Here is a 17,796-nt window from a genome sequence, read left to right as displayed (position 1 = left end):
CAGCAAAAGGTGCTTTGCATGCATCTAGGTACCTCAGCTCTCACCAGCATATCTGCTCTGCCTGGTCATTTGCAGAAGGACCACACTATACCTCATTTTCTCCCCACTTGATGCTTTTGAGAGGTGGTTCAATGAGGAATTATCTCACGGCCATAAGGCCTACTTAGTCACGTGGGTATTTTAGTGGTAAGATGAACTGTTACCAGACTTGGGGTCCTTGACAGAGAAGCAGTAATGCAATTTGAGCTTCTCCTGTGGAAGGGAAATAACTGGCCAGAGACCAGGTTGCTTCTAGAACAATGGAAGAAATGTCCTTCAGTGGCTTGTAGAGTGGCCAGTTCTTAGCTCCCCTGAAGGAACTCAAGTTCCAAGCAGGTAGAGCTGAGACTCTGGGTCCTGACAAGTGTCCAAGGGTTCTCCTGCCCTCATGTGTTCCCCACCTGCTTCACAATAATAGAGGTGCAGCAGATGCCAGGTTCTGGCAAGCCTAGGGGCAGGAGAGTGGGGTTTCTCTTGTACTAGAAGAATGACAAAAGTTTGCACCTGTGGGGATGTCAGTGGTACCCACCTCACCCTTGCCCTCTTCTGCACAGGGATGGGAATGGCAAGGTTTAGCCGTGTGGCAGGTAGCCAGTTGAAGCCTGACCCACACACAGCAGGCCCTACTCCAAACAGCTATTTCCTGGATAGATGTGATGTTCTGCTATCTCACCAAATAGATACCTGAAAAATGAGACCACATGACAGTGCTTTGATGAAGTTCAAGAGACCGATGATCAGGTTTAGCATTTTATTATGAATGGATTGTCATAAAGTTCCATAGTGTGCATTCACTTAAGGCAGCACTGTGTGGCTTTAGTTTTTATCACCGAGGATGAAAAACAAATCCCTATTCTAACTCTGATGGGGTGGGAAGGGGGCTTAACAAAAGGTGGTCACTTTCTTTAGCCCTGTGTGAGCCCCCTACTTTGCTTTCAGGGTTCCTATATGAGATCTCCCTGGTCTGCTGGGACTGTTCCAGGTAACCTGGAGAACAGTGTGGTGCATTTGGTTTGAGAGGGGCCAGTGACATGCTTAGACCAGGGCACCATTCCCACACCATCAAGGCTAAGAAAAGAGCAGACGTTCACTGTAGCATCTTATGGCTCCCTATTCGTTGATCTCTTCTTCATCCTCGTCTTCAAATGCCTCTTCCCCATCATTGACCGTGGCGTCCTGGTACTGCTGGTACTCGGACACCAGGTCATTCATGTTACTCTCGGCCTCGGTGAACTCCATCTCGTCCATGCCCTCACCGGTGAACCAGTGCAGGAAGGCCTTGCGGCGGAACATGGCCGAGAACTGCTCGGAGATGCGCTTGAATAGCTCCTGGATGGCAGTGCTATTGCCAATGAAGGTGGAGGCCATCTTCAGGCCCCGTGGTGGGATGTCGCACACAGCTACCTTGACATTGTTGGGGATCCACTCCACAAAGTAGCTGCTGTTCTTGTTCTGGATGGCCAGCATCTGCTCGTCCACCTCCTTCATGGACATGGGGCCCCGGAAGACAGTGGCGACGGTCAGGTAGCGGCCATGGCGTGGGTCACAGGCAGCCATCATGTTCTTGGCATCGAACATCTGCTGTGTGAGCTCAGGCACTGTCAGGGCACGGTACTGCTGACTGCCCCGGGCTGTGAGGGGGGCAAAGCCGGGCATGAAGAAGTGGAGACGTGGGAATGGCACCATGTTCACAGCCAGCTTGCGCAGGTCGGCGTTGAGTTGGCCAGGGAAACGCAGTGATGTGGTGACACCGCTCATGGTGGCGGATACCAAGTGGTTGAGGTCCCCGTAAGTGGGTGTGGTCAGCTTGAGCGTGCGGAAGCAGATGTCATAGAGGGCCTCGTTGTCGATGCAGTAGGTCTCGTCGGTGTTCTCTACCAGCTGGTGCACTGACAATGTGGCGTTGTAGGGCTCCACCACGGTGTCTGAGACCTTGGGTGACGGCATGACGCTGAAGGTGTTCATGATGCGGTCCGGGTACTCCTCTCGGATCTTGCTGATGAGCAGTGTGCCCATGCCTGAGCCCGTGCCACCGCCCAGCGAGTGGGTGAGCTGGAAGCCCTGAAGACAGTCGCAATGCTCACACTCCTTGCGCACCACATCCAGCACCGAATCCACCAGCTCCGCGCCCTCCGTGTAGTGACCCTTGGCCCAGTTGTTTCCGGCACCCGTCTGTCCTGCAAGGCAGCAAAATTCCAAAGGGAATATCAGTGACCTGCTTTCTCCCATCAGTATTTTTTTTTTCAGTGAAAGAGACCCGGAGCAAAGGACCAGGAACCAGGCTGTAACAGGTACCCATCACGGTGCCTAGAAGGCAGGTGAGCAAGCACTTCTTCAGACAGGCCAACTATACATCCAGGGACCGGGGTCCTGTTCATTAAAAGAGTACACTTTATACTCTGAGGCCCTGATTCACCTGGAATCAACCTTAGGGCATTATATTAAACAATATAAAAATTTAAGATACATTTGTCTTGATCTGGTAATGTCACTTCTTTTTGTTTTGAGTCAGTCTGCCTATATAGGCCAGGTGGTCTCAAACTCATGTAACTAGCTAGCCCCACCAGGCCAGACTCATAGATTTTTGTTTTGTTTGTTTTGTTTTTTGAGACAGGGTTTCTCTGTGTAGCCCTGGCTGTCCTGGAACTCACTCTGTAGACCAGGCTGGCCTCAAACTCAGAAATTCGCCTGCCTCTGCCTCCCGAGTGCTGGGATTAAAGGCTTGTGCCACCACATCCGGCCAGACTCAGATCTTATTTTTAAATAATTTTGGCTCATGGTAAACTTCAAAGAGGATACAATGTATACATCATAGTTTTGAGCTTTCTGTACCTTGCACTAATCCAAAAATTCAAAACACTTCAAACCCCAAAACTTTCTGAGGATTGATCTGACATCATGAGTGGAAAATTTCATATCTGACTTCATGTGATAGGCCCATCAAAGTGCAGAAGCCCTGAAAACACTGTAGGAACTGCCTTCAGGTTTTATGTATAAAGTATATGAAAACCAATACATGGTCACTATTCCATTTGCAATGAAGCTCCATATATATATATATATATATACATATACATACACACACACAACTATTCCAACACCCCAAAAGTGCTTCAAGGAGTTTTAGATAAAGGATGCTCAACATGTACTATGTACAAACACTTATTTTCTTCTCAAGACAGTAATTTGTTTCAAGACAGGATCCTCTTTATTGTAGCCCTAACTGTCCTGGAACTCTTTGTTAGACCCAGGCTAGCTTCAAACTCCACAAAGACCCGCCTTTGCCACCAGGAAAGCTAAGACAGAAGGTGCAAGCCACTGTGCCCAGCTCCAAAACAGTAATGATGGTCAATGTGAACCGGGCATCTCACTCGCCGCCCAAGGTTACTTTCGCACATTTTCCTAGGAACTATTGATTTTGCACCTGTAACTGACGACCAGTACAGAGGTGATTCCTACCCTCTAATTATATCCAGTCTAGTCATGGAAAGGAGCCTAACACACCTCCAAGAGTTCCGAGTCTTATCAGAAGAGTCAGAGTGGCTAGCAAAGACCATCCAGTGAGGCAGTGTGTTGTAGAGCGGCTGCTCCTAGCCAGCAGGCCTTCTTAACCTTCCTTCAGAGGAGACTTTGATTTGGAAGGGCTGGTGCCTACATTTGAAACATCCTCTTTCAGTTTCTTTAATCACAAAACTTACATTTATTACTATGTGCAGACCTATGTGTAATACAAGATATGTGTGTAAGTTCATGGTGGGATATACTTAAAAAGGGTTCGAGGGAGAACCAGAGGAAATGTATTTAGTCTCTGCTTTTCTGAGTGCTGTACTGACAATGTGCATCACATGACACTGCTACAAAAAAGTTTTTAAAGTTGCAAATGACAACATGATTATAAGGCCTTAGAAATATCTGTATACTTTTCCCAATTAGTTCATATTCATGAGGGCTACATTAAATATTACTTACCCAAATTGGACTAAGGTTTGATGATCATTATACCAAAACAATCATGTCTATATGTACACAGGATGATTTATGCTTTATGTCATTTAACTTTATATGCAGGTGGGGTGGAAGCACATGCCTTTAATTCCAACACTCAGGGAGCAGATTTCTGAGTTCGAGGCCAGCCTTGTCTACATAGTGAGTTCCAGGATAGCCAGGGCCACACAGAAACCATGTCTTATCTTGAAAGCAAAAAAACCAAAACCAACCAAAAACAAAACAAAAACAACAACAAAAAACCACAAAATTATCTGCATCATTGCATGCCAAAAATCAAAGGTAATCTTCCACTAAGATATATTTGCAGGCTAGAGAGATGGTTCAGTGGTTAGGAGTATTAACTGCTCTCGCAGTGGATCTTGGATTGTTTCCTGGTACCCACATGACAGCTCACAACTGTTTAACTCCAGTTCGAGGTTATCTAGCGCCCTCTTCTGGTCTCTTCAGGTACTGCATGCATGCGGTGCACATACATACCTATGGTCACTCATACACATGTTAAAAAAAATAACATCTTAAAAAAAATCTTGGGCTGGTGAGATGGCTCAGTGGGTTAGAGCACCCAACTGCTCTTCCAAAGGTCCAGAGTTCAAATCCCAGCAACCACATGGTGGCTCACAACCATCCGTAACGAGATCTGACTCCCTCTTCTGGAGTGTCTGAAGACAGCTACAGTGTACTTACATATAATAAATAAATAAATATTTAAAAAAAAAAAAAATCTTCAAACTCAATAGGCACATTTTATGAGATAATCAAGAGTATGTAAATATGTAATATGTAATGTAAATATGTAATGTCATATGTAAATATGTCTTTAAGTGAATTACTTTAAATATCAATAGGGCTGGAAAGATGGCTCAGCAGTTAAGAGCACTGGCTGCTCTCTCAGGTCCTGAGTTCAATTCCCAGGGACCACATGGTGGCTCGCAACCATCTGTAATGGGATTTGATGCCCTCTTCTGGTGTGTCTGAAGACAGCTAGTGTACTCATCATATACATAAAATAAATCTTGAAAATAAATAAATAACAAGGAGAGTCACTGAATAAGATGCACAGTGAAAAGGTCCTATGACTGCCACAGAAGATGTCTGCCATATGTTAGTGGACGTCTCAAGAGGCTTCAGGAGTGTGTATTGCATAATTTCATTTCCAGAATACCACATCACTTGTGTGTACAAACATGTAAGAGTGAGTGTATGTGGAAACCCCATACAAGTTATCTGCCCCAAGCACCTACACTAGTTATCTACCTAAGGCTACAACCTCATGGCCACCGTGGGACAGAGGAGGTCCCTGTTGTTACACTACACACTCATGCGAGGTTTGGACAGGGCACGGGAAGACACTCTGACTTTACTCAGTGATGAAAACATTAATCACGTTTCAGTATTAAAAGGTGGGATTTCGAGCTGGCAGCCCTGCATGACCACAGTGGCGTCCCTCTTGCCAGCCTCAGGAGGGTGCTCAGACTCTTGCTCCTGCCATCGACGACCCTCTGTGTACAGCACGGTACCAAGACCATTGACAGAACAGCTGTGTGGCTGCATGGAGCTCCGGGCAGACACCTCCTCTGTGATGATAGCACACCCTGATAGGCACTGGCCCCTCTACCCTCTGAAGTAGCCATTTTTTTGCTTTGCTTTTCTCTGGCTTAACCCATCCTGTCTAGCTGTACTACCCAGGGAAGCCTGGCTGTTTTCTCTGAGCAGACTCTAAGATGATGTCTTGGGTGTCTATGGCTGCGATAAAACACCATGACCAACAGCAACGTGGAGGGGAGGGTTTATGACGCGTTATGGTTTATAGACCATCATGGAAAGAAGCTACGGCTGGAACTCAAGGCAGGATCTGGCGCAGAGACCATGGAGGGGTGTGGCTTACTAGCTTGCTCAGCATGCTTTCTTATAGAACCCAAGACCACCTGCTCAGGGATTGTGGCCAGACCCTCCCACATCAATCATTAATCAAGACAATGCCCTACTGGCTGGGTGGCAGCGCATGCCTCTAAAGTAGGTTTCTGTGAGTACAAGGTCAACCTGGTCTACAGAGTGAGTTCTAGAGCAGTTCTCTCTACACAGAGAAGCCCTGGCTCAAACAATAGCAACAACCACCAGAAAAGGAGGAGGAAGAGGAGGAAAAAAGTAAAGAAAGAAAGGGAGGGAGAGATTAAGAAAGAGGGAAAGAGGGAAGGAAGGAAGGACAGACAGAAGGAAGTTGCCCTCAGACTAGCTTGCCCATGTCTGGTGTGGGTATTTCCTCAACTTACAATTCCCTCATCCCAAAAGCCTCTAGCTTTTGTCAAGTTGATAAAACACTAGCCAGCACAGATTGTCATTGTCCTTCTTAAGCACCCACAAACTCACGTCTACCCCTTCCCACACAACTCAGCAGGCAGCAGCCAGGCTAGGCCCCAGGCCAGGCCATGAGAGGAACAAACCCTGAGGTCAACTGGGAACTTAGGGTTGACCATGTAGTGGGAACTCAGTGTAGAACCATCATTGCTTTACAGGAGGACCACACACACCGTCAGAGCCTAGGAACCATTCATTAAAAGCGAGGAACACGTTGAAGGGCAGCTGACGGCAGGACAGAACCTTAAATCAAGCTTGCTCAAGCTTTAAGTGTTCCAGTGACACTTAACCCCCCCTCCGGTTTATGCCAGCGACTCAGATCCGTCCCTATCCGTAGCACGGACTAGCCCCAAAGTATTCTCTACTCTTGACACACAAAAAAAGGAAGCTGGTGACTTTTAAAAAATATTTTGCCCTTGTCTCCTAGCAACAGATCATCCCTGCTTAAATACCAGGAGGTCATAAGTTGAACATCTACACGGTGCATTCGGCCGTTAATCAGTGACTCCAGCTTGTTAAACACAGGCTGCAAACCTGACGCTTGGCAGGCACACTGCAGCTGCCTAGGCTTTCCTCACAGTCCTCCTTCTGGTTCTCCTCCAACTCAAACTGAGGGAAGAATTAAGTCGGCCAGCTCTCCGTGCTCCCCAGCTCCTCCTCGGCCAGCCCTGCATCTGAAGGAAAACTACAAACCCGCCAAGGGGCTTTAAGGAAATAGCCTGTCTGGCGCTTAGCTGCCTTCCCACAGTCTCCTTGGCAGGGGTGCTATGCACCCAGCAATTAAGAATGAGAGTGTGATCATGTCATTGGGAACTCTCACTTTTTGAAATTATATATTACTAATGCAATTGCTGTTTTTTGTTTTTGTTTTTTGGGTTTTGTTTTTTTTTTTGTTTGTTTGTTTTTTTTTTTGTTTTGGTCTGAATCAGGGTCTCTCTATGTAGCCCTGGCTGTCCTGGAACTCACTAGGTAGACTAGGCTGGCCTTGAACTCAGAGATTCACCTGCCTCTGCCTCCCAAGTACTGGGACAAAAGGCGTGTGCCATTTCAAACTATATCCAGAACTGAGATGGCACCAGCTTACTGGTTCAGTCTTTTGGGGCTGAGGAAGGGACCTCCCTCACAATCTTCGTCTGGCTGAGCCTTGCCTGACAATGCTCTGTTTTACTCTACCAAAGCCAGCTAAAGGCTGTGAACCAGCTATGATGAACCATCCATGAGTCCGCTGTAATTTAAACAGTTCCGAGGGAGGACGTGAATTCAGATCCCCAGAACCCATAAACTCTGCTCACTGGCCAGTCAGTATGGCCGTCACAAGGGGAATGTAAGTAATAGGCAATTCTCACAAGTGAGGATTTTCTTTTTATAAAGACGAAGTTTTATTCTGTAGCCCAGGCTCCCCTCAAATCAAATTATATAGACCAGGCTGTCCTTGAATCCAGTGACCACCCTGCTTCAGCCTTCTGGGTGCTAAAGGTACAGTTATGACCACCACACCCAGCTTATCTTAAATAAATCACAGTTCTCAATTAAAAATAATGTCCAACTTGTTAAATTACAATTAAAGAAATTTTATGTCAGGCCTTTAATCATAGCTCTCGAGAGGCAAAGGCAGGCAGAACTCTAAATTTGAAATCATCTTGATCTACCCAGAAAGTTCCAGGCAAGCCAGGGCTACATAGTGAGACCCTGCTTCAAATAAATGATTTTTTTTTTTTTAAGTTTTTCAAGATAGGGTTTCTCTGTGTAGCCTTGGCTGCTGGAGTTCACTCTGTAGACCAGGCTGGCCTCAAACTCATAGAGATTCACCTGCCTCTGCCTCCCAAGTGCTAGGATTAAAGGTGTGCACCACCTTTAATTACACCATTCCATATAATTAATTCTTAACAGGGAGTGGGTGGGGGCTGCAGAGATGGCTCAGTGGTTGAGAATACCTGCTGTTGCTCTGCCAGAGGACACAGCTTCAGTTCCCTGTACCATGGTTCGCACAAAAGCTCCATTTCCAGACGATTTAACACCTTCTGACTTTTGTGGGTACACACACACATATACACACACACTCACACACACACACATATACACACACACTCACACACACACATACACACACACACACACACACACACACATACAAACACACACACACACACACACACACACACACACACACACATACACACACACACACACATACACACTCACACACACACACACATACACACACACTCACACACACACATACACACACACACACATACACATACACTCACACACACACAAATAGAAAATAAAAAAGAAAAGCCTAAGTATGGTAGTATATTAAAGTTCCAGGTCAGCCTGAGTTACACAGTGAGGCCCTAGCTAAATAAATATTATAAATATATAAAGGGGTGTGTGTGGAGAGATGGCTCAGCAGTTACGAGAACACTGGCTGCTCTTCCAGAGGACCGGAGTTCAATTCCCAGCAATGACATGGTGGCTCACAACCATCTGTAATGGAATCCTCCGATGCCCTCTTCTGGTGTGCATGTGTGCATGAGATCAGAGTACTCATATACATGAAATATTTTCCTAAATGTATATTTGTGTATTGCATTTGAAAAAAATATTTAAAAGTGAAAGAGAATGCAAAAAGGTACAAGAAAGTTTGGGGACACCTTTAAATGCGAAATGCCATTTTCTTCTGTGTGTGAGTGTGTGTGTGTGCACACACACATATGTGTGCCTGGGTACAAGCCAGAGGTTGATAAGGTCTCTCACTCAGTGCTTCCTAGCCCCGGCTCCCTGCCTGTGAGCTTCTGCGTCCTCTCATCTGTAAGAAAGATGCTGGGACAGACCTGTGCTGCCACACCTAGCTCTATGTGGGTTCAGGGACTTGATCCTGGTCCTGATCAGACTTCTGAGGCAAGCGCTTTCTGAACAGCCATTACCTCACCCCAGATGCTCACAGCACAGGCCCAGAAAAGTCCCTGCCAAGCCCCACAGGAGCTACTAACCAAAAGCTGTTCAGTACTGATCCGTATAAAGCCATGCCCCCTTCCCTGCTGTGACAGCAGTGGCAGCCAAGGTGGGTCTTTTTCTGTCTTCGTTGTTTTTAAGACAGGGTCTTACGTAGCTCTAGGTTGGCCTCAAGCTTCCTGTGTAGCCAGAAAGAGCCTTGAACTCTTGATCCTCCTGCCTCCACCTCTGAGTGCTGGGATTACAGGAATCACTACACGACCTTTTTCTTTCTTCGGAACAGAACCAGGCACGGAAGCTTTGTAGGAGGCAAGACTGCAGTTCCCACGGGGAGCATTGCCGTGACCCTCTGCACACCTAACCATTTGATTCCATCTCACTAAGGACTAGAGAGTCCCCATGCAGGTTAAACAGCAAGGCCACAGTTGTGTGGCGAGGGCATGGGCCAGAACGCTGGTGGCTGTGACCCCTATCTGCTTGGGCTCACTATCACAATATATTAATATAATAATTATAATAAATATCATAATTCTCTTCCTCCTCTGTATATTTCTGGCTGGCCTGAATCTCACCATGTAGGCCAAGCTGACCTCAAACTCACAGAGATCCACCTGCCTCTGCCTTCCCAGTGCTGGAGGTACAGAAGGGGCGTGTGCTGTGACATGCCCCAGGGTACTCTTCTGTTTTGTTTTTTTTAAACACAGTGACATTTGGAATTTTGCCTTGACAGTTGAAGTCATTTTGATCTATAACTTTCTCGCATTATGTTTAGTAAAACTACTTAGCCTCATAGGAAACACTGGTGTTTTCCTTATTTCCTCTCAGGATTGCTATCTGCCTGGGATATAGATTTCAAAACATTCAATCTCTGTCATGCACCCTAGGCCAGGAATCACCCTTAAGATCAGCCCACTCCCCTGGGATATCCTCTGCCTCTCACATGCATGGCTCAGCATCCCTAACCTGAAAATTCAAAAAGGCTCCAAAGTCTGAAATCATTTAAGTACCTCCAAAGTGCCACAAGTGGACAATCCCAACCCAACCCCTGGTACCACGAACAAATACATAAAAACGAAACAAACACAAGCAAGCAAGCAGGTGGAACCTACCGAAGATGAAGTTGTCAGGCCGGAAGAGTTGCCCAAAAGGCCCAGACCTCACACTGTCCATGGTGCCGGGCTCCAAGTCCACCAGGGCAGCCCTGGGTACGTACTTCTTAGCTGGAAGGGAAAAAGCCCACCAGAGTCACTTCCAGGTTTCTGGAAAAATCGACTCAGCAAGTCCCACCAGGTCAGAGCTGCCCGGCAGGGGTAACCAGTGTCTGCAGAGAAGGTATTGTGACTTTCTCTATCACAGGTTCTAGGTGGGAAATCAACACTCCTGCCTGCTTCGTGGCCACTGTATTTCCCAGTTCACCTCCAACCCTCCTGTTAGACAGCTGCACTTCTCTAGCTGCAGAGAAATAAACAAGATCTGTGGCAGCAGTCTGGCCCTCCGTCTGCTTCTTGGCACCTGCCCTATGGACATTCGCATACATACATACATACATACATACATACATACATCAAAGCTGTCTGAGCAGCTCCTCCTAGGTGCCAGCCCAGGGGTTCTGTGTCCCTTTTCTTCAGACTCAAATGAGCTCTTCGGTCATTTGAGTAGACTGTGCCTTTGTAGCACAGCATGACAGGACACCAGGGCAAGCTGTAGCCCCCATCCTGTGAGGATGGGCTTTGCAGGAACTGGCGGGCCACCACATCCTGCTTGGCTCTGCCCAGGACCAAGTTGAGGAAAGGGTCAACAAATGTCACCCGGTGAATAAGAGGAAGTGCAGTGAACACTGGCGTTTCTCTTAAGAGCTGCCTAGAATTTCCATGTGTTTCAGGTCTGCTTATATGAGCAATATCCCATGATTCATATCTACCGCCCTTGCCAGTTCTGGGTGAACAGGTGGGAAGTAACTCTAAAAATCTGGTGACTCCAGAGAGCGTCTTGGAAGCTCTTTCAATGTCATTCCATGGGAGAGTCTGCCCATGCCAGTTCTGGGTGTTCTTTCTGTGCCCTAGGATTTCGTTGGCTTGCGAGGTGTGTGTCACACTTTTATAATAAAACCTGCCTGTAAAGTAGCCTTCAGAGGACAGAGGTGCTATTATTCCCAAACTGGGATTATCCAGAGTCTAGAATTTTGCTAATTTCCCCATTAATTTCTTAGAGCTGTCTACAGTTTTGGCGCCCGATGAATATAATTTTAGGTGAAGGACCAGAAAAATCACGAGTGTTCCTCAATTTTTTAGCTAAGCGTCCTTAATAAAAGATGCCTTTGAATTCCATTCCATTCGACTGTTCTGCTCCATTCTTTCAAAGCTTAGGAAAAGGATGGCCTGGGAATGAGGAGGTTATTTCACAACCTCAACGGATGGCTTGGTTCAAGCCTTCGGGATAGGCCGGATCCTACAGTTTGAACAGACCTAGGGCGGGCTTCCCGCTCCAGGGGGAGTGAGGGAGTGGCCGGGCATCCAGCTCCATCCCGCCCTAACTTTTTCCTGAGCAAACTCTCCCGGCCCCAAGACCGCATCCCGCGAGCCTCCCCCCTCCGGGTCCAGCCCGGGGTTCCTGCAGGGTACGGTCGGGTCCTGTCAGAGCATGCCCGAAAGGCAGCCGGGAAAGGCCAGGTGCCGGCGCCGGAGGCCGGGGGTTGGGGGTTGGGGGGGACAGCCCGAAGCCGCGCGACTCACAGGATGACTCATTGTAGTAGACGCTGATCCTCTCCAGCTGCAGCGCTGAGTCGCCCACGTAGCCTCCGGCCTGGTCGATGCCGTGCTCATCACTGATCACTTCCCAAAACTTGCGAGGGAACGGCGAAGGGACAGAGAGTCAGACCGGGAGCCTGAGAAGTCCCTGCCACCCGCACCGGGACCTGTGACCGGCTCCCCGGAGCCCTCAGACTCGGGCGCAAACCCTGGGTCGGAACCCCGAGTCAGCCCCCTGAGACCCATGGCTTCCTCTCCCCGCCAGGTCGCTTCAGGATCCTGGGGTTCAGTCCCCGGGGCCAGTTCTCGAGGACGCGCCCTTCGGGACCGGTGGCCCACTCTCTGAGTCGGGCCCCAGGGCGCACCCTCTGGAACCCACAGCTGGGACCGGTGGTCTACTTCGAGCCGGATCCCGAGGGTCAGCTGGCCCACTCTCTGGACCGGATCACTGAGTCTGCCCGCGGGGACTCAGGGCGGGCTCTCCGGGACTTGCTCTCCCAGGAGTGAGCAGGGTCAGCCTGGCTCGGAGAAGCAAGGTTGGGTCCTCCGAGGCCGGCGCCGCTACCCGCCCACCCGCGGGAGCGCCACGCGCGCCCGGACCCACCTTGGTACCGATCTGGTTCCCGCACTGGCCCGCCTGGATGTGCACAATCTCCCTCATGGCGGGCGCGTCTGCGCTCGGGCGCTGGCTCTCCCGACTGCGGCGTGACTGCGGCCGGCCGTGCGCTCCCGGGACTTGACCCCGCTCGGCCCCTCCGCCCTCGCCTTCCCCTCCAATAGCAGCTGGCTGTCCCGCTTGCTGTCCCCGCCCCTCCCAAAGACTAGCGGGCGGTTCCCAAGCCCCGCTCTTGGTCCTGACAGCTGGAACCCTGGGCGTCGGGCAGAGAGGAGCAGGGTGGACTGGAGGGGACTCCCGAGGAGGGGAGGGAAGCCCTAGACTTCTGCACCACGGTACTGTTAGTACCCAGGGTATTGGTCATCTGTCGTCGGGTGAGTTACAAACGCTCCCACGAGAGCTGGGAGAACCACCCATAACCCTGCGGGTGGAAGGCGACCTTTGGGACCCGTGGATTCTTTCAGTTGTCTCACTACCCTAGGCACGCGTATTTAGCTTGCACCTCTCTGCCTGCCCCTCCAGCCGCATCCATAAAGTGACTTCACCGCTGCGTTTGGCTAACAACAACCTCATCCACGCAACCTTCCAACAATGTTGGAAAGGCTTGCTCTTTCTCTCGGGATCGCTCCCACCCCCTCAACTTTTGAAAAAAAGCAAAACAAAACTAAGCGCTGTCATGAGGGAGGGGCACAAGAACACGGGCGCAGTGCTGCTGGAGAGAGAACCAGGAGGAAAGTCACCACAAACAGCCCATCTTTGTAGTCTCAGCGGAGGCAAGGGGCTACTCCAGATGCTAGAGTGCCTGACAACTATGATGTCCAAGGCCCCAAGTTTCTTGTATGATGGCTCCCAGTCAGGTCTTGACCTCAGCAACTTTGCCACTGCTGGGCATTCCATCCTGGGAGGCTGTCCCCCGCCCCTCCAGCAGGCAGCTTCTTCTTGTACACAGATACCCTCACTTAACCCATAAGGACTGGACACTAGTAGGGGTGGTAGGCATGTCCTGACACCAGGGAACCTAGAATGCTCTGGAAGCCCATGGGAGGCTCATCCGGCAAGGGTCTCACCCAATGACAGTGGGAAACACTAGCAGGTGAAAATCGGGGTATCCTTAGGGACCCCAAGAGGAACCAGCCCTGGGTGATGCCTGAAACAAACCACTCGCTTTTCCTTTCTAGTGTTAGTACTTTGGGCTTCACTTTCCTCTTTTGTAAAATGAAAGGCTTGTCCTGGAGGCACCTGACTGGCTCTCAGATGCTGGGATTCTTTGCCACCTGTAGCCCATGCATCCATCAAAGATTCCCAGGTGTTCTCAAACGCTCCCTGCCAGGGATCTCGGGAAACCCCCTGTGTCCTCCTGACCCCAAGTCAGGCAGAAATGCCACACAAAAACGAGGAAGCAGCAAGATCTGTAATTTGTAGCAGTGGTTTCTTTTTAGATCGTGAAAACTGAGGACACCCTAGTGTGGAACTGGGGAAGTACTCAGTTGGTAGAGTGTTTGCCTAGACGCACACAGGAAGCCCTGCATCAAATCTCCAGTACTTCAGATAACTGGGTGTGGTGGCACACACTTGTGTTCCCAGTGCTCAGAGGTTAGGATTGATCTAGGCTAGAAATACATTTGAGGCAAACTTGGGCTGTGTGAGACCCTGTCTACAAAAGTGAGTGAGAGAGAGAGAAAGAGAGAGAGAGAGAGAGGGAGAGAGAGAGAGAGTAAGGCACTTTCTTAATTAGCTATTGATGGGAGAGGGCCCAGCCCATTGTGAGTGTGGATGTTGGAGGTGCCATCCCTAGGCTGGTGGTCCTAGGTCCTATGAGAAAGCGGGCTGAGCAAGCCATATGGAACAAGCCTATAAGCAGCACTGGTCAGTGGCCTCTTCATTAGCTTCTGCCTCCAGGTTACTGCCCAGTTTGAGTTCCTGCCTTGGCTTTTCTCAATGGGTTGTGATTCAGGATACCCAAGCCAAACAAACCCCTTCCTCGCCAAGTTGCTTTTGGTCCCGGTGGTGTTTCATCACAGCAACAGTAAGCCTAAGACAATGTATTTACTTGTCCTTGAAAGGGGGCAAAAGACATTCAAAAACATTTTTCTTCTAGAGCTTTTCAAATGTTTCCAAATTTGGGTATTGTTTGGCCCACGGGATCTCCCCCTCCCCCTCCCCATCACCCTAGCACTGTTTTCCTGCCTTCTTATGGTCTCTGGACCTCCCAGAGCAGAGCTCTCCAGTAATATTCCTGGAGAAGCTGAGAAGAGGCCACAACCTTGCCCAGGTGCCCCAGAACCGCAAGCCTGAACCTATCCAGCTCCACATATAGGGCATTCAGCTGTCTCAGCAACCTCCTCTTGCCCTGGTTCAATGTAATTAGCGACTCCCAGTAAATGCTACCCTTTCCTTCTGCTCAGAGAGGAGTCTAGGGTAGGAGGAGGCCTTGGAGGAGCTGTGCAGTTCTGGGGAGGAGGGGGGTGTCTGCTCTTCAACTTCAGTCCTTGAGCAGTTTAAAGGACACCACCCACTTTTACTACAAGGTGGTCCTGGGGCTATGATCTGAGCCTGTGGTTTCCTGTTGGGCTAGAAAGTGGGAGCCGGGGTGACTCCGGGAACTCTACCGCAGAGACCAGGATTCAATAAGGAATAGCGTGACTTAATGAAGTTTCTGGAGTTTTCCCCCTCCCCCCAGCCTGTCCTCCACACTGTGGTAGGAGAGGGTAAGAAAATAATGAGACCTATTGCCGGATGTTTTTGTCCAGAATTCATGGGATCATCGTAATACTAGTAGGTGTTTTAGCAGATGAGAAAAACGGGGCCAGCTCAGACCACATCACCTTCCTAACAACTCTACCCTAGGACTGAGGTTTGCCCAGGATAGTGTAGGAACATAGCTTAAGCAGAGTGTGTGCTTTGCATTAAAAAGACTTGGGGCTCACTCCCCTGCACATACACACTCATGTGCACATGCCCTCCAGGGTACATGCACATGCACACATCACACAAACCTGGTTTGGTGTCTGGAAAGTCAATTGCAAATTTAGAACTCTAAGCATCCTTGGATCTTATCAGGGAGAGACAGTGGATGTCATTGATATCTTACCTGCAATCTCAGCTCCCTTTGTCCCCACCCCCAGTTCCCCCACACTGGGCAGGGTCCCTCTCATTATAGTGACCCTCCTACATCCAATCCAAGTTCATCCTATCATCCACAGAGACCATCCTCAGGCCACCAGGATTCAAGAGACCTGGAATGCAGAAGGTTCAGGTCTGGGGCCACAGCACAGTCTAGAGCAGTGAATACATTGGGTAGGCAGCCCAAGGGCTCTTATCTGGGTCATGGGCAGCAGCAGTTGTGACTCAGACCCTGGCCTACCGCAAAGGGGCGGTATACTTTTGGAACATTGTGCCTTCTTCCATAAATCATTGTCCAAACTTAATTCTCAAAATCCCACCACATGCCATTTGAACCAATGTCAGTGAGTGTGTGGACATAAATATGACCCATTTCAAGGCCATTGGCCTGAGATGACCTGGTTACAAATGGTACAAAAGTTTACAAAGGTGGCCTATAGATTGGCTAGTGTGGACTGTGTTCAGCTCGTTGTAAAACCATTTCCTTGGTTCCAATTCCTTTATGTATGGGAACTAAAAACATTAAAACAAAACAAAACAAAACAAAACAAAACAAAAAAAAAAAACCAAAAACAAAAACAGGGCTGGCAAGATGGCTCAGTGGGTAAGAGCACCCGACTGCTCCTCCGAAGGTCCAGAGTTCAAATCCCAGCAACCACATGGTGGCTCACAACCATCTGTAACAAGAATTGACTCCCTCTTCTGGTGTGTCTGAAGACAGCTACAGTGTACTTACATATAATAAATAAATCTTTAAAAAAAACCCAAAAAACCAAAAAACAAAAAACAAAAACAAAAACAATACAAAACAAAACCAACCAGAGCACGATGCTCACAGGCTGAGGGAATAGAGGAGGATTGCAGATGAGGAGCCCGGAACACTGCAAGATGCTCTGGGAGACAAGGAAACACAGCATGGGTTCTCTGCTGCAGGAAATCCCCAGATGTCTCAGTACTCTTGTCTATACACTGCAAAGTAGACAAAACCGTGCCTCGTAAGTGTGCTACGGATAGCCATTTCTATAGCTTGGTGGTGGCAGAAACAGAGTACAAGTAGGGACAGTTAGAATACAACTGGACAGTTGGAGACATGCCCTTCATACGAGTGTATTTGAAAACTCTTTCAGTTTCATGTAGCATGGCCTATCTTCACATTTTGATAAGTATGGCCCTCATGACACTCAGGAAGGCCAGGCTGGCATTTGGAACTTTCTGATACAGTCCTCTGAATCATTTGCTGGATGTCTGCTTGGTACCTTGGGACCTATTTGAATATTAGGTAGACATTTGTCCCTGTACATCAAATGGCTCCTCTTCCTAAGTCAGTAGTCCCTTCAAAGAAAGTTGTTAGAGACCCATCACACAGGACAAGCCTTGCCAACCATTTGTTCTGTAGGAAATGTGTTGGAGAAGCGTGGAGACAGGAAGCCCAGGAGGCCTGTCTGAACTGCAAGGGGCTGCTGCTGGTTCTACCACCCCAGCCCTGGCTCCTCCTGTCTCCTGTCTCTTCCACCCTGGCTCCTGGACCACTACCCCAAGGTCCTGGTTCCTCTGGGTTAGGTCAGTAAGTCAAAGCTGTTCATCGGGTTTTCAATTCCTGGACCTAAGCATCTCAGACATCTTTCCTTTCAGACAGCGATGGAGACTGAGATTAAAATTTGCTTAAACTGTGACAAGCCATGCAGCCCTCTTCACTATGTTATTTGTTTTCTCCGTCTTGATTACTTATTTTAAAAACCCGTGTTTGTTGGTTTTATGTCAACTTGACACAAGCTATAGTTATCTGAGAGAAGGGAGCCTCAGCTAAAAAAAAAAATGCCACCATAAGACTGGGCTACGGGCAAGCCTGTAGAACATTTAGTGATTGATGGGAGATGGCCCAGCCCCTTGTGGGTGGGGCCACCTCCGGGCTGGTGGTCCTGGGTTCTGTAAGGAAACAGGCTGAGTAAG

At 48.8% G+C, this 17,796-nt stretch overlaps 1 protein-coding gene across 1 annotated transcript; it reads right to left on the bottom strand.

The window, feature by feature from the left end:
- Nucleotides 1-776: 776 nt before the first annotated feature.
- Nucleotides 777-12,795, bottom strand: Tubb6 (tubulin, beta 6 class V). The gene is made up of 4 exons (NM_026473.2): nucleotides 12,712-12,795; nucleotides 12,093-12,201; nucleotides 10,470-10,580; nucleotides 777-2,216 (listed from the first exon to the last, which is right to left on the bottom strand). The coding sequence occupies exons 1-4, from the start codon at nucleotides 12,766-12,768 to the stop codon at nucleotides 1,150-1,152; spliced, it is 1,344 nt and encodes a 447-aa protein (NP_080749.2). The 5' UTR covers nucleotides 12,769-12,795; the 3' UTR covers nucleotides 777-1,149.
- Nucleotides 12,796-17,796: the final 5,001 nt, after the last annotated feature.

This window comes from Mus musculus, chromosome 18 (assembly GCF_000001635.26).
Source record: "Mus musculus strain C57BL/6J chromosome 18, GRCm38.p6 C57BL/6J".
Classification (NCBI taxonomy): domain Eukaryota; kingdom Metazoa; phylum Chordata; class Mammalia; order Rodentia; family Muridae; genus Mus; species Mus musculus.
This window is presented reverse-complemented; position numbering and strand designations above follow the sequence as displayed.